General features: G+C 39.0%; 3 protein-coding genes across 5 annotated transcripts; 1 reads left to right on the forward strand and 2 right to left on the reverse strand.

Annotated features, from left to right (window-relative positions):
- Window positions 1-46: 46 nt before the first annotated feature.
- sfxn1 (sideroflexin 1) lies at window positions 47-8794 on the reverse strand. 3 transcript variants are annotated; one of them, XM_067519102.1, is made up of 11 exons: window positions 8116-8794; window positions 6333-6502; window positions 6069-6239; window positions 5670-5768; window positions 5503-5578; window positions 5219-5304; window positions 4919-5046; window positions 4738-4787; window positions 4413-4462; window positions 3420-3467; window positions 47-2553 (listed from the first exon to the last, which is right to left on the reverse strand). In XM_067519102.1, exons 2-11 carry the CDS (start codon window positions 6494-6496, stop codon window positions 2457-2459), a joined length of 969 nt encoding a protein of 322 aa, XP_067375203.1. In that variant the 5' UTR covers window positions 6497-6502; window positions 8116-8794; the 3' UTR covers window positions 47-2456. The 3 variants fall into 3 exon arrangements, with proteins under 3 accessions (XP_067375203.1, XP_067375202.1, XP_067375204.1); XM_067519101.1 differs by lacking the exon at window positions 8116-8794 and adding an exon at window positions 6845-6936; XM_067519103.1 differs by lacking the exon at window positions 8116-8794 and adding an exon at window positions 6713-6841.
- Window positions 8795-8966: 172 nt separating this feature from the next.
- LOC137134358 (serine/threonine-protein phosphatase 2A catalytic subunit alpha isoform-like) lies at window positions 8967-12075 on the reverse strand. Its single transcript, XM_067519105.1, has 7 exons — window positions 11581-12075; window positions 10936-11145; window positions 10629-10802; window positions 10434-10523; window positions 10025-10186; window positions 9811-9929; window positions 8967-9682 (listed from the first exon to the last, which is right to left on the reverse strand). Exons 1-7 carry the CDS (start codon window positions 11680-11682, stop codon window positions 9610-9612), a joined length of 930 nt encoding a protein of 309 aa, XP_067375206.1. The 5' UTR covers window positions 11683-12075; the 3' UTR covers window positions 8967-9609.
- Window positions 12076-14600: 2525 nt separating this feature from the next.
- On the forward strand, window positions 14601-17013 carry atp5po (ATP synthase peripheral stalk subunit OSCP). Its single transcript, XM_067519107.1, has 7 exons — window positions 14601-14709; window positions 14994-15044; window positions 15126-15236; window positions 15613-15742; window positions 16176-16288; window positions 16470-16556; window positions 16747-17013. Exons 1-7 carry the CDS (start codon window positions 14683-14685, stop codon window positions 16855-16857), a joined length of 630 nt encoding a protein of 209 aa, XP_067375208.1. The 5' UTR covers window positions 14601-14682; the 3' UTR covers window positions 16858-17013.
- Window positions 17014-17041: the final 28 nt, after the last annotated feature.

Genomic DNA, 17041 nt, shown 5'->3' on the forward strand with positions numbered 1-17041 from the left:
AACCAGAAGATGGCACCATGCAGCCACACATTCATCGACAAACAGGTAAAATATTTAACTTTATTTCATCCAGTTAGTCTAAACATTACATCACCTCCACATACCACAATTTTTTTTTTCCATCTTTAAAAAATTATTCCAACAAATACAAACTGTAAATGACTTTCCTGCTGAGTGGATTTGTTTCACTTTGGCTGTAGATACATTTGATTTGGTAGTTTAACGGTTGTGAATGTGTTATTTATTACGGAGTTGATTAAATCTTTAACACGTTAAAGAATTGGTATTTATTAATGGCCGTCAGGTTAACAGACTAATAAGTAATGTCTAGGGCGGGTTTTAACATAATCTTGCTCTAAAAGGATTTATTGATCAATTGTGGTCAGGAAACTGAAGGTTTAACATTTTTTTTTAAGAATGTGCAGCATTTAAAGTACAACATTGTGCTTTCCTTGACTAACACTGAATAGCTGTAATTGTAAAATGCTACATTCATTTACTTTAAACATTAGAATAACAAACTTCACTTCCAACCAGCTAAGGAACAGGTCTGACTACAACCTAAACTAAAGTTACATTTACAGCAATATATGTAAGTAGATCAACAGTAGACAGTGAACACATTACAGAAAATGGACACCACATTGAGCAAAGGATGCAATTAAATCATTGTACACACAATGTACACAAGCATTGTACATAGTTAAATTTGCATTATTTGAAACAACTTATTTTAATGCACACTGGGTCCTAAGTATTTAAAATCCTCAGAGTTTCAAAATGTGAATAGTTGATCAAAGATTTAAATACTGTTGCTGGGTTTTGTGTCAAATCTCATCCCTGATAGTAATATATCCAACAATAAACGTGGTGTGTTGCTGTACATTCTGATGTGAAACTGTCCAACATTTTATCTTTGTACATTAAAATACAGATGCTATTAATGCAACACAAAGGCCATCGTATTTTTACACTAGCTGGAAAGTATGGCAAAATTTGGATTTAAGTAATTGGATATCAGGCTGATAAACCTGTTGTGTTTACACATGCCAGACTGGCATTATTACATGAATACTTACTACTGCTGAAAATGTACATATAACAAAATATAAGACTTTACCTGTATTATCAGCTCACCTTGACACTGTGTGCTTATATAGATAAAAATTAACAGCCAAAAACAGCAGAAGCTTGTTGCTAATCCAAGACTTATGCTGGAGTCCTCCGACTAACCAGGTTCAAATCAAAACCTTCTGCCGGTTCTTCCAGTGCATTTTAATGTGATTCTATTTGTAATAAGTCCAGAGATCAGTGTAATGATCTTGAAAAAATATGATGTTGACAATAATTTTGGCTCCTACCATAGATTTGAAATGTATAGACAAATGTACTATAACTCCTTGAATATATTTTTATAAAACATACACGTCAATAATGTGGATGCTGTATTAACATACAGGAGATATCATACAAGTCTGTGTTAGTCCTGAAAGAGCTGCTGAAGTTTTAAGGGATCAGATAATCCAGGAACCGCTTTTTGGAAATGGGAAAGAAGGGTGTGTTTTGCAAAGTGGGTCAAAATTAACACATGTCACCACTGTTAAGTTCTTCTGAAAGAGTGTTACGTAGTCTGAAAACTTTGTGATGCCACAGTATATAGTTATATTTCACACAAGGAGTGATTTGTTCATACATGTTTCTGAATCAGAATAAATACTATAGCGTGACACATGAAATAGCACCGTGTTGGTCTATCAATGGTTGCCACCATCATCACATCATATCACATTTTACAGGGTGAATTCCTGGAGACATTGTTATCAGACTAACATTTACATATCAATAAACCTCAACTCTTGCTGAATATCACTCATTTGGCAAAAAGAACTGAGTTAAACTGAGTAAAAGTTAATACTTTCTACTCTCTTTCAAGTAACACTGTCATAAGGAGGTTGCAATCGTTGATTGAGGTCTAAAATAATGTGAGTAGAGATTTGGCAAATGCATGAACTGCAGGAGGCCTTTGACATATCGATATTAAAATCTTATTGTGATCAAATATAATGCAGGTAAGAACTAAACTGCCTGCCAACCCTAAGTAGGAAAGTATGAAAATCATTTGGCCGCAATGTACGATCAACACGTGACCAACATTAAAAAAAATTAAAAAATACTGCACAGGAAATAAAACACACTGGCCACTATTTCTGTAGTGGTGAATGTCATACTTTTCATCCGGCCCAGTCGGAAAAAATCTTACAGTTACAATAAAATCACACAGATAAAAGCAAACATCTTGTTACAAAGAGACTAACCCAGGAGGGAGGCCTCATATGTGGATCTGTGTTGTGGAAATGAGACTAACTTTGGCACACTGAATGAGGAGAGCTGGCAGAGAGGTGAAGACTGAGACTTCTGCTGTGTCGTGGCAGTGTTTGGATGAGGAGGCTGCCCACTCATAGCCCTTTGTTGAAGTAGACCCTCTCCACTCTGGGGTGGTTGGCTCGGATTTTCTCCTGAAGCTCTGGCTCCAAGCGGCTGACCGACATAGAGCTGGATCAGTGAGGGGGAAAAAAAGAGAAATACAGAGGTTAATGTTTCAAACATACTCTTTCTGGCCACTTTATTAATTAAACCTGTTCAACTGCTTTGTTATCGCAAACATCTAATCAGACAGTAACAACAACAACAACAACAACAACAACAACAGGTGACACTCCTGTCAGCGAGGAACAGGACACTGACGGTACATTTCACAGGAAAATGTTGCCTAGTCTGCTGAGTTGCAATTTCTGCAGCAAGATCCAGATGATAGAGGCAGAATTTGATGTAAAAAAAAAAAATGAAAGCATAGATCCAATCTGCCTTATATCAAAGGTTCAGGCTGATGCTGGTGATATAAAAGATGTGGGGCATATTTTTTAGCATCATTTAAAAGCCACAGCCAACCTGAATATTGTTGCTGACCATGTCCATCCCTTTATACAACAGTGTTTCTATCTTCTGAAGGTTGATCCCAACAGGATACAGCACCATGTCACAAAGTTAAAATCTCAAAAAAAAAAAAAAATGTATGACCATGGCAATGAGTTCACTGTGCTTAAATGACCTCCACAGCCCCCAAATCTCAATCCATTATAGCGCCTTTAGGATGTCGTGTTACAAGAGATTTGCATCATGGACATGCAGCCGACAAATCAGCAACCGTGTGATGTTATCACAGCAATAATGACCAAAATCTCTAAGGAATGTTGCAAGAACCTTGTTTAATTTATGCCACAAGGAATTAAGACAGTTCTAAAGTTAAGAAGGAGTCCAACCCGATACGAGCAGTAGGTTACGAAGTGGGTTTATGATGCAGTTCTGGTAGAAATCATGCATAGTTTGCATGTATTTAGTTACTGTTACATTTCACTCACCTCTTCTGAGGAAACAACGCACAGCACAGCGGCGTGGCAAACACCAGGCTGAAAAAGAAACTCGGATGAATGGAACATACAAGGATACTTCATCATCAATTATCAATCAAAATGTTAAACATTTTCAACATTGCAGGATGTGACCATTTGGAGCCGTTTCCTGTTTAATACAAATGTAACATTAATAGGTTTCAGTTGAGTTGATAGACAAAATAAGCTATTTTTTTAATAAGGAACGTTGTATTTCGCATGTGGGCTGGGCAGTTGAAGCAGTTTCTGACATTTCCTACACTAAATAATATAAGCTGTTAATGAATACAATCAGCAAATACATTCATGATGACAATGATCATACAATTTAGTTGCAGCACTGGTAAAAGGTGTGATTTCACAAATGAATTAAAACTCTCTGGATGTCACTCAAAAAGTGATCAGTTGCAACCCTTTTAGGTCTACATGGGGTGGTTGGGTGCTTGTGCTGAGATGGGAGGTTGCAATACTTAAGAAATATTTCACATGATCTTGATGGATCACTGAGGTTTGGGGTCACAATTTGGAAAGTGTAAATGTAATTAATAATAAAAGACGTGGGAGGACAGTATGTGTGCTATGTTTGCTTAAATTAATAAAATTCCAGAAAGGCTGTAAACACTTTGCTGATTAACAATACTAATTTACTGTTGATGTAGCTAAGGTACTGAGCCACAGACTGGATTTTTGAAATCTCACATAACCTGATACCATGTCACAGTAAGGTGGGCCGAGGTAACTTTGCATTTAAAGAACTATGAAATCAAATGAACCTGTATGGCCATGTTTCATTAGAGACAGAGCCTTTCATTAGAGCCTACTACACAATGTTGTACAGCAATATTAGAAGTGAAATCATTTTGGGGATTACTGTGATGTCATATCATTGTAAAAAATTACGTTAAAATGTCAAAAGGTATTCCACACTGTGGCTTATCAGCTGGACCATCTCTGGCAACTCACCAGAATCCCACCAGGCTGACTTGAATAGGTGCACTCATCCATGGGAACTTCTGAAAAGGCCAGGCAGAAAAACGAGTGAGGGCACAATAGCAGTGGTGAATTCCTGAACTAGAGTGGCCTCATGTCGTCAGTGCTTTATATTCCTCTGATGTGTGATCATAAAAAAGAGTAATAGACACAGCCCGGAACATGATGATCCCACTATTTAGCTTAAGCACTCATGGTATTTTAAATCGGTGTATGTGAAGCTGCTGTTGAGGTTACTGCAGGACCATCTGTAGTTTGTGTATAGAAAAGGGTGCAACTAACTCAGACATAAGCTCACCTTAAGAAATGCTTTCTTTTCCAAATGGTTCATTAAAAATGGGGGTATAGCTGAAAATACATGAATACAACATTAGTTTATCACACATTTTCAACAAAAAAATCTGAAATTATGACAAAGTTGTATGTTTTAAACTTGAAATTTTTCCCTAATAATTAATTAAATGATGCTGAATACATACCCATTCCGGGAGAAGCCATGAGAATTCTGGAGACCACAACCTGAGAAATAGCCTGCTGCGCAGCTTTTGTCGACTCTCCTAACCTGTTGTCATTCTCATCTGTTATGGGAATGCCATGTTGAAGCTCTCTGCAGACAAGGAGAAAAGTTTAATCAAAGTCCGACTGAACTTTTATCAGGTCTTCTATTAGGAACATTTATCACTAGTGCCGTGTCTTCTCAGGATCAAAGCCATTAAGTTTTGGAACTGGCAACACAGTAAACTAAATATACTTTTCTTGGTGCTGAATGAGCTTTTTACCTTTGTCTCATCAGTGGGATGTTGATACAGTTAGCAGCAGCTACAGCAGCAAATGGAACAAATCGTCCAATCAGTGGTGAAACGTGCTGTGGCAGGAGAGAAGAAAAACTTGACAGCACAACAAGTGAACCTAACAGACTAGAAACCCCAGAGCATGTCGCTGTACATATGGCTCTGTTATGATATTACCCATATTATCGTGTCTAACTTCAAGTCAGTATACACATGTGGCTGAGTTAAATATATTAAAATGAAATGCAGAGTGCTGTTAGATGAACTGATACCTTTGTTAGTGCATTTAGTCCTAGAGCGGTGGCAACTGCCCCTGTGGTGGCAGACACATAAGCTGTGCCAAGCTGGCTGCAAACAAAAGAGTTACTGGTCACACAAAAACTGTCAAAGTAAACAATTAATACTGGCCATTGCAGGTGCCAAAACATCTGTCTCTTACCCTACTGTTATTGGAGCATCACCGCTCCTGTTGGTATAATTGACTATTGCGTTGAAAGACTGATTGATCCACTGCCAGAACAACACAGCTGGAGTCGTCCTAAAGGTTTACAACAGTACAATCAAGACAGTGTAGAGGTGCAAGATCAGGAGTCTGGAGGAAAAGTCTGTGTCCTATAGGTGCTCAAATCATAAAAAATATGGATCACTGGGTTTAAACAAATAATTTCCTTGTCAGATGTCCTTAAGTAATACATGAAATGTCTCTTGTGAAAGAGGCTTATTAGTAGTAAATGAAATAGTGGCAGTAAATGGTAGCTGTAATGTGTAGTGTTAATTATGTTAGCTTGGGGTTACAGTCGCAGTCTGATTACTAATTACTCTACAAACAACTTCTCACTTGTAAAATGTCATCATGCATCCAGTGATCGTCATGTTCATTGGAACCTGTGCTGACATGCGACCAATCAAGATCATCTTCTCCCCAGTGTCCGGATGGAAAGCAGAGTCAAAAACATATTTAGCTCTCCACAGTTCATCTTCTGTCAGCCCTGGAGAGACTATACCTTGCCTGAGTGATGGAAAAGAAGAAGTCATCTAATTTCTCTGATAGCATTTATATCTGGTTTGTTGCTACTGATTTTGTAGCTGCAGCCAAGTTTACCTGTAGTCAGTGATAATCCTGTGCGCAAGTGCTAGTTGTTCATTGGTGAGGAGGATGTTCCGGGGGTCTGTGACAGTGAAGAAATGTATAGCCCGTCCTACAAATGTGCTCTGGTCCCACCGGGGCTCATTGATGTTTATGGAAGTGGATAGCTCTGCTGCCATACTTATCTGGTAAAAGGAAAATGTTGAAATGATCGTCAGTGCACACCAAACTATTCACAGGTTCAAGAATTTTCAGTTACCTTGTTCTCAGTAAAACAATAAATGAGACAAATGTGCTGATTTAAAAACCAAATTCACTATACAGGGATATTCTGTAAGTAAAGTCCAGTTATCTATAAAAATACAGGTATTGTTCTTCCCTCCTACAGCACTCACCCCGGGAGATGGTCTTTTAGCCCTTGTTTTCTTTTGCACATATAAATTCGTGAAGGACTGGTGAAAAAAATGGCTCCTTTCTGAATAGCCACGCTGCTGATTCAGCGTAATGTTGCTATGGTGATGACTGACCTGACACACGGGTTGCGAAGCACCGGATTTCAAAGCTCTCTTATACGCGCACACCAACCCACAAACCCCTCTGCAAGTACCCTGCGAAAACATGTGAATTGCTGAAGAAGTATTTATCATTTCTATGAACAAACTAGTGATTTCTTTTAATTAAATCTTTTTGCATATGTGATTCCACACCCTAAAACCAGATAGGACTGGCTGGCTGGCACTGGATACGTGCTGCACTATAAAAGACACCAGGTTTGTGAATGTGTGTACAGCGTGGTCATATTCCTAGTGTGTGTGTGTGTGTGTGTGTGTGTGTGTGGTGGGGGGTGACAGTAACCCAGTCGGATCTGGTTTTTAACCATTTCATGCGCACAGTGAGAGACCAGGGGCCAGGTCAGGCAGAGATTTGTAGCAGCATGATGAAACTCTACCAGAAATTGCACCAAAGATGGCTGCTGGGCTGACAACAAACTGAAAATTTCCTCGTTTGCCGGTGGCTGTGGAGTGAAGAACGCGTGCTGCCTCTTTCAATTGAATTAAACTCTACAGGGTTCTCAAGAGGTGGCAACAAAACACCCCTCTGCGCTTTGCCAATAAAACACTAAATCAGTGCATCAGATGCAGGACACTTCCTACTTTCAAAATCAGGTTAGTGTCACTAATAAAAATTACTAATGAGGATCATATTTGTGGACTGAACTTTGATCTAACGCTATTTGATATATAAACCCTCAGTCGCTTCTGCCCTAACTCTCAGCCAATGAAAGGCGACCTGCATGGCTACACATTAACCTGTAATTCACAACAGCTTAATCACAGTATTGGTCAATTACAATGGAAAGCGTCTGACAGCACATATTGTAACATTCATTTCGTGTGTGTCCGGCTCAAGCTGCTTTTTGTCTGTGGTCGCATGAATATGCAGTGTGACTGGACACGGTTAATTGTTCAGATAGACGTAGACCAGTCAAATCTGAATCTGGACAGTAAATGGACGTGTTACCGCATCTGAACAAAGCGCCGATACTAGGCAAGCACAACAAAGTCTCTTACGAATCTGACGGCAAATCAAACATGGCATCTGTCCAGCCAGATAATTGTCCAGCTGTGAGCCCCAGATTCAACTAGTATCAGCCTGCCACATCCACACATCCAGCAGCTTTCTGCATCCAAACACGCTCTGCACGGTCTTCCCTTCTCTGAGAATCAAGTGCACGCTGGGTTTTATTGAATGTTGACGTCTTGATATATCAATTTATAAGGATTGCAAGGTTACTTACTGCACTGTTGGCTCCGGCGGTCTGCAAGAGGTGTCCCTGAAAGGCTGCAGCCAGCTAATTTTCACACGCAGCAGTGTCAGCACAGCCAAAGAGCACAAGGAGCCCAATGTATGGAACCTCCCTGAGAAAATAAAAGTCCTGCTTCAAGGCGACAACTCAGACTGGGAAATACTGGAGTCACAGTTGCAAGTACATAAAGAAAGAAAATAAAAAGTCTGAAAAGGTTCTATTTTCTAGTCATCTGTCAAAATTCAACAAAACATTCATAAACATCTGACGTAACTAATTAATCTAATTTCCTTTCGTCCCTTAAAAGAGGCTTTTATTTTTGAACAGCGAACGGAACAACATCCTGTAATGGTCGACAGTTGTGCCGCATTGATTCATAGTCAGTAAATCATTAACTGCAAAAACTTTGATACATTTCCACATACACACGACTCTATGTACACCAGCTTAACCATATACAACACCAGAACCCTCTGTGAAATATAAAATAACTAAATCATCAGGCATTTATTGAAATAAATACATAAACAGCTTAAACATAAATGGAAACGCAAAATAACTTGCCTGTGGCGCGAAGTGGCATGATGAAAACCAACAGTCTTGGCCCGTTCATGTTTCAAAATCATGGTGTACTAAATACCTGTAACAAATCATTTAAATTATCACTTTTCCTCTATACAGTCACACTAATGTTGATTATCACTGGTATCAGAGTTGACCATCAGCTCAGTCGTGGGGTTTCTGTTTCCAACTAGTAGGGAATAGTAAGGGCTGTAGGGAATGTTGCCACAAACTTTACTTAAAAGGAAAAAAATGACGGAGCAACTTCAGTCTTTATTCCATGTAGTTGCAGCTGAAAAACATTTATTATTTGTACCAATGTTGCATACTTAGAATGAATTACATCAACTCCCATTAGAGACAGCAGAGCAGAAAGAGTTACTTACAATAGAACAGGATATAAAAAGAACATAGTCTGTCAGTGCCATGTGAAAAATCAAATACAAAAGTGCAAAGAAAACATATTCATTTGTGACTCTTAAACCCTATCCTCTCACTTCACAAAATAAACTGTGGTGCTTCAGTTACAAAAAAAAATAAGTTCACATTATATTTACAGCAACTTTTGATTTGAGGCCATGCCGAGTGAAAGATGCAGCTCCGATACTGTTTATGGCAACACACTCAGGTCATCAGTAACACCCTAACACAAATATTACTTACATATAGTAATTATGTTCATTTTTATTCATATTTCCTGACAAACCAGCAGGTATTGTGACTATATTGTTCTTAGTAGCAATCATTTCTAGCAATAAAAACATCATGCACAGAGAGGAAAAAAGTTGAAAGAATGGTGGTCTTTAAGTAGATGTGCCAGTTTCTTTCTCCAGAGATTATGGCACACATTTTTGGTCCATGTGATTATGAATGCTTCTTTTCTCAAGCCTCTTTCTACCTTGTTGGCATCCTCACCAGTGAACTTTACAAGAAATAGTCTGGGGTGCGCCGCGTCACATGGGGTTCTCCTCTGCGGGGTGCAGGGTCAAACTGTAGGCTAAAGCAAAGAACAAAACAAGTCACGTTTGAAACTTTTCATTATTACAAAATTATGTTTAAAGGAAGTGTCAAGAGGCCATATGAAAAAAAAATATTTACATTTAGATTATTAAAAAAAGAACTTACAAAGAGTATTTTAATGTGTCATCAAGTTCCATGATTGCTGCCTGGTTTCCACAACGATAACAATAGTTTGGTGCACTGAAGATTGTAACTACATTGCGGTCGTGGCACCAGTTATAACCCTAGATTAGATTCATAACATACAATGTCACAGCTTCATTTGCAGCATCTCTGAAGAAAACAACACAATTACCCTAAACAGATAAAGTTTTGTTACCTCCATCACCAGCTGGTGGGCTCTTGAGACTAAAGTTAGGCCGTTTGCGTGGTTAAAAGTCTCCGAAATATCCTGGCCGAAGGTGTAACCAGCACCACGGGGTGAGATGCCCCAACCACCACGATCATCTGGGTCCGACCATAATAAGTCACACATGGGACCCTGAAACAGAAAGGAATTAGAAATGTTATTTTGGTATAATAAACATACACTAAAAAGTGTCCTTTAATACCTGCTGGTGTTTATTAATGTATAAATGACAAATTGGTGTAAATAAAATGAATTGTTAAGGTATCTACTGGTACAGTCACCTGCATGTTCAATAATTTAAATGAATATCCAATTTCCATGCCAGCATATTACAGAGTAAGAACTTTTGGTATGAAAATTTCTGACTGACTGCATTTACCTCATGAGGAACCTCCTGCAAGCGATCCAGCGCTCTGATATGTTCCAGTGTGTCTATTGAAGGAGACAATCCTCCATGGAGGCAGAAAATCTAAAAGAAGAAAGATGCAATAAAAATGTAAATAAATAAAAGTAAATACAATTCTCTGCATCTGTGCTATATTACCAGTGCCACGTGTGGATATGACAGTCTTACCTGATTGTCTACTAATGCAGTGAGGGGCAGATAATCAAACAGATCTGTGAAGTACTTCCAAACGTTGGCATTTCCGTATTTCCTCAAGCACTCGTCATAGAAGCCGTACACTTGTGTGATCTGTCTGCTTTCGTGGTTCCCTCTGAGAATTGTGATTCTTTCACGGAACCTTACCTACAAATTAACGCATTTATAGGAAAAAAACAACAATAATCAGCTATTAACATTATCAGTCACCCAACTTACAATTTCTACTTATTTCTTTTTTTGTTTGTTTTTGATAAGTTTTCTTTTGTTTAGTCTTTACCTTCAGAGAAACCAGGAGTGTAACTGTCTCCACAGAATAGTAGCCTCTGTCAACATAGTCTCCCATGAAGAGGTAGTTAGTATCTGGAGACTTCCCTCCAATCTTAAACAGCTCCATTAGGTCATGAAACTGACCATGGACATCCCCACAGACGGTTACTGGACATCTCACCTCCTGTACATTGGACTCCTTTGTCAGGATCTCCTTGGCCTAAAAAGGTGAACCAAGAAAACACAAGTTGATGTTTATTAACAGTGTATGGTGAAGTGCAGGACTGCACAATAGGTATATGTTAAAAACATAACGGTATGCATTATGCAATATGCATTAAGAATACAGCGGATTATTTGATATGGTGGTACCAGTGCACTCCAGTGTTGAAGAGGTACAGAGAGTGGGCGTAGCTAGGGAAAACATGCGGGCGCCCTCTCCATTTTCTTGCCAAGTGGGCTCTCTTTACAATGTACTGCATGCAGCTGTAGCCAAATGGTGCCCTCCAAAGCGTGCAATAACCGACTTTCGTCCGGGCAATATTTATACTAAGCTTGATGATTGGCAAGATGTAAGGGATCGCAGTGCGCTAACATTGTACAAAAGCCAATGACGGATGCTAACAGCTCCTGTGCCTTCCTGCGCAAACGTTACCTTTTCGCATAGGACTTTGACCTGATTCTCTGTTAGCTGTCTGCACTCATTCAGTTGTTCAATCCACCCGTCCAACTCCTTGGTGAATGATTTGTCGTCCATGCCTGACTGGTTTGCCGTCAGCTAGGGAGCCGGGCAGCTTTAGAAAACCTCAGGAAAACCTCTCCTTATTTTGTTACGTTTTGATGGCACCAGTCCTAGCAAGCTCCGTGGTCATTCGCAGCTTATGTCTGTGCGTGCGTGCGTGCTCCGCCAAAGCTGATGCGTCAGTTGTGTCCCTGCAGTTTAGTAGAACTAAAAGTGACTATTCACGTGATACAGAAAGGATGTCCTACTTGTTAAACAAGGTTATACTGTTACAGTTTAGGACCACCGACCATTAAACTAATGCCAGCTCTGGCAAACCCAACTGTGCCAACTGTAGCCCAAAGCAACGCTGAGCACCAAATCGTATTTACGTCATTCGCATCCCTAAACGTCCTTCAAGGTGGATTTAAAATTTTCTCGTTTGTGCATTCGGGGTATTAATGTCATTTTATTTTTTATTATAACCTACGTTGGCTTATCGTTGTGTTTTCTGAACTATTTCAAAGGTGAACTTAGGGGTTTTTCTGCCCCCTGTTGGAGAAACCCGAGAACGGGCGCAAGTTTTGCTAATCACCATGGTGATACCGCACGGGTCACGTCACGCGCTGAAATGTAAAATACGTTACATGTTAGTTGAGCCAGTCGCCAGAGTAGCTAGTTACATCAGGACTGTTCGATGCTAGCAGAGTTGTTAGCCTACCTGTAATATAATTTGTATTGAAATAATTTCTGAATATGCTTCGTACCATAAGGTAGACTTGATTTCCCCTCTTATGGTGATGCTAGCTGTAGTGTTAAAGCTTTACTTAGCTTTGCTAAGCCATCTGTAATGCTAAATAGTAGGTAAATGTTTTTAGCACAAGTGTTTTAATCAACCCGCTCGTGAAGAAAGTCCAACCCTTCCCATATCATCTTGCAGAAGCTAGCCACCCAAATGCCCACGAGGTGGAGAGACCACACAGCTAAAGGAGAAATGAATGTGTGTGAAAAATAAGAATGTAAAATCAATGTTGGTGTTCCTTTGCCATGCTACATGAACATGTCTATTGTTGGTAGCCATAACAAGTTTTTCAGGTAGTCCAATTTAAATGTATGTTATATTGTGTTGTTCTTCTGCTGATTAATGGCCAACTATAGATCAATTATTGCAGCCTTAAGTAGACATAAACTTATGCAACACTGGTGTTTCTGCTAACAAACTATATTTGTGCTGTTCAGCCATGGTATCAGAGATGTTTGCAAGTCCAACTTTATTTATATAGCGCCAATTCATAACAAAGTCATCTTAGGGCACTTTAAAGAATAAAGTCAAGATTATAAAGATATATAAAGAGAACCCAACAATTCTCCCTGGAGCAAGCCATAGGCAACAGTGGAGAGGAAAAACTCCCTTTAACGGAAGAAACCTCCAGCAGAACCAGGCTCAGGGTGGACGGCCATCTGTCTCGACCGGTTGGGATGGGCGGAAAGGGGAGAGAGAAAAGAACAGAGCAACAAAAAGCAACAACAAAACATCAGGCAGATTGGTAGGACCAGTAGCTGCACGCTGGAAGACACACAGCTTCAAAGCCAGGGACACCTGCAGAAAGGGAAAGAGAGAGGGGGACAGAGAAGAACAAAGACAACTACGGCTTAGTTGGAATAGGGTCTAGCAGACAGGTTGTTGGTTTAGATGAGGTAATAATTGAAGTTAGCTCAGAGAGATCTATGGGTAAAAAGCAGTCTAACAGGGATTGGGCCCTTATCGATGACTCTAGCACTGCTGTACATGAAGATCTATCTGTAATATTTGGGGGGAGGATCTGGTGAATTCTTTCTCTAATAGCTACAATTTTATTCATAAAGAAAGTCATGAAGTCATTGCTGCTCAGAGTTAAGGGAATAGTAGGCTCAACAGAACTATGGCTCTTAGTCAGCCTGGCTACAGTGCTGAACAGAAACCTGGGGTTGTTCTTGTTTTCTTGTATTAATGATGAATAATATGCTGTTCTTTTTGTACATTTTAAAACTATTTTTCCAGGCTAAATGAGATTCTTTTAAATTTCTGGAACGCCACTTCCTTTCCAACTTTCGTGTTGCCTGTTTTAAGTTGCGTGTTTGTGAACTATACTATGGACATTGCCTCTTCTGGTTTACTGCCTTCTTTTTCAGAGGGGCAACACTATTGAGTATTGTACGTAGTGAGGCTGCAGAATTGTCAACAAGATAATCTACTTGTGCAGGAGTAACATTAAGCAGACTACTTTCCATTGTATTAAGATATGGTGAAGCAAATGATGAAAAAATAATTTCTTTAAATTTGTTGGCACGTTTTTCACTTAAGCATCTGCTATAGTGGAATTTTTCCCTAACTGCTATTTAGTCCACTATTGTAAATTCAAATGTTATAAAAAAATGGTCAGACAGAAGAGAGTTGTGAGGAAATATTGTTAAATTATCCGCAACCACTCACATTCACACCTATGGGTAATTTGGAGTCACCAATTAACCTAACATGCATGTCTTTGGACTGTGGGAGAAAATGGAGTATCCAGAAGAAAACCCACAAAAGCCCAGAAGGAACATGCAAACTTCCCACAGAATGGCCACAGCCAGACGGGTTTTTCACTGGGGATCTTCTAACTGTGAGACAACTGCACTAACTATTCCACCATCTTGCTGCCAAGTGGGCTGATATAAAGACCCCAATTGCCATAGCAAACTACAGATCCACAAGCCACTATTCTTACAACCTGACTGACTCTCTCTCGTTCTCAGGGGTAAAGGTGACGTATCTCACCACCTGTGACAGTTGACACAACAAATGCTTTGATGTCACAAGAGTCTGTTTTGTGGATTTGACAAGATAAAAATATTGTGATATTTTCTAAACATTTAAAAATATTACTGCTGGATCACTTAGTCGACCTTCGTTAAAACGAGCTACACTAGGACTACATTGCCCAAAGTTAGATGACTTCCTGCCAAGTGCGCATGCGCTTTCATTGGTTCTACTCTGCACAGCTGTAGGAGAAAATGGCAGCGCTCATGCTAGGGCAGCAGGTAAGACATTCAAAGATTTTTGTAATCTTTTTCATTTTCTCATAGTTATGAACGAATAATCCTTAGCTTAAAAACGCGTCTTGGTTATTATATTCTTTTTGCGGTCCAGAACATGAAGCTAAATGTTTTAAAAATGCTCCCGAGGTATTGCACTTGAATGACTGCTAATTTATTAGCTTACCGGCTAGTCTGTAACGCAAATAGTACAGAGCGTGCTGTAAGTTTATTGGTTCATATTTTGTTTTCTCTGTGGTAGGGTTATGCATTTTTTTCCTCTCTTTTAGGTTCGCCAGTTCAGCACGTCTGTGATCAGGCCTTTGACAAAATTGGTTAAGGTAAACTACATGGTCGTTTGCAGATTATAACAGGATTAGCAGTCGAAGTTTACCTCTCTAACGTTTTATATGTTCTTCTAGCCTCCCATCCAAGTGTATGGAGTGGAGGGCCGCTATGCCACTGCGCTGTTTTCAGCTGCCAGTAAGCAGAACAAACTGGACCAAGTGGAGCAGGAACTAGGAAAAGTATCTGTAAGCACAAAACAAAAAAACACACATTTTTCTCTCTCTAGATAGATTGATATGAGAGAGATGAAATAACATTTTATATATAATTCATGTTTTGGATATATTGTTTGTAATCCATTTTGATTCTAAATATACTTAATAAATTAAGAGAAAAATAATTGAATAACAATTTTGCCCATTTGTTTCTTGGTACGTGCTCTGTATGTTGTTGATGTTCAAACTAGGCTTTATGTTGAAACTAGACCATTCTGCATTCCTTTTACTCTGTTCTTGGTCAATACATTTTTTTTTCTCACTTTTGCTAATCCATACCATTTTAGCCAAATTGCCTACCTATAGTATATAAATCACCTTCCTATTGTGCCATCCTGTTTTTCAGACACTGATCAAGGACCCCAAGCTCTCCAGTATTGTACTGAATCCTTGTGTTAAGCGCAGCATCAAACAGAAGATCTTCCATGATGCCCTTGCAAAGGCTAAGCTTTCACCCATCACTGTCAACCTGATTAGTGAGTGGTCGATGGATATAGCTGTGACACACTTTTATTAAGTGTTTGCTTTGGCATAACCAATGGACTATATTAAGACAAGTCGTAAAACTATAGGGTGTGGGTATGTTATGATAGACACATTTCCTGTTAGTGTGACACATTTCACTACTCATCCAAGTGACTTTTTCATTTTAAAATACAATGGTAATGTTATGTTTTTAATGAAGAATCTTTATCGTCATCACTGAGAAAATATACATATCACAAAGACGTGTAACAATCAATGTCCTGATGTTGTCGTGTGAGGCTGGATTTGCGGGCTTTCAAAGGTTTTAAATTGGCATGTTTTGAATTCAAATTTTCTTTCTTTTCCCACAACAGCAGAACTCCACAAATATATTGCTACTAATATTATACATTGTGTAATGTTTGCTTTTTGTTTGCTTTGCAGATGTTTTGGCAGAAAACGGTCGTCTTACTTTAACTGGTGATGTTATAACTGCTTTCGGCAAAATGATAAGTGCACATCGAGGAGAGGTCATCTGTTCGGTCACTACTACCCAGGTATAAAATGGGTGGACATGCATGTTATTTTTATGTACGTTGTCGTTAAGTCTTCTAAACTTCAAAGTATCCACACATAAAGAGCGCCTTGTATGTATCAGTCAATTGAGGTATTTATTGTATTATTTTCTTTACTTTTTATATAATGCAGAATCCTCCAATTAATATTTCTCAATTTCAGCCTCTGGATGAAGCTAATCTTGCTGACCTGAAAGTAGCTCTCAAAGGGTTTCTTCAGAAGGGTGAAACAATCAAGCTTGATTCAAAGGTAATGTGCAAATACTTGCTTTCACAAACAGAAATTACATTTTGTAGTTGACTACAAAATGTCATTGTGTAGTTATCTACAAACTACTTCACCTTTAGATGAGACAAACCAGTGTAATGCCAGATTAATCAATCATCAATAGTAACATTCTGAGTTATCTGTGATTTCTTCTGTTGTCACTTCATTACAGTCGGATCCTTCAATCCTGGGTGGCATGATTGTCAGTATTGGAGACAAGTATGTGGACATGTCCACAAAAACAAAGATTCAGAAGCTGACCAAGCTCATCAGGGAAACTTAAGTCCTGTGGACCCATTTTACAAGAGATCAGAGACAACCATATGGGGCAATCCTGATAAATGTTTATAACCACCTGTTCTAACAGTGCAGTTGCTTCATAAATCCAGTGTCTGTGCTTAAATTCACGTGAATATTAATAAAAACTAAAAAAACAAAATGCAGAATTGACTTTGTCATTAATCGTT

The sequence above is a fragment of the Channa argus genome, chromosome 10, assembly GCF_033026475.1.
Source record: "Channa argus isolate prfri chromosome 10, Channa argus male v1.0, whole genome shotgun sequence".
NCBI classification, from domain to species: Eukaryota; Metazoa; Chordata; class Actinopteri; order Anabantiformes; family Channidae; genus Channa; species Channa argus.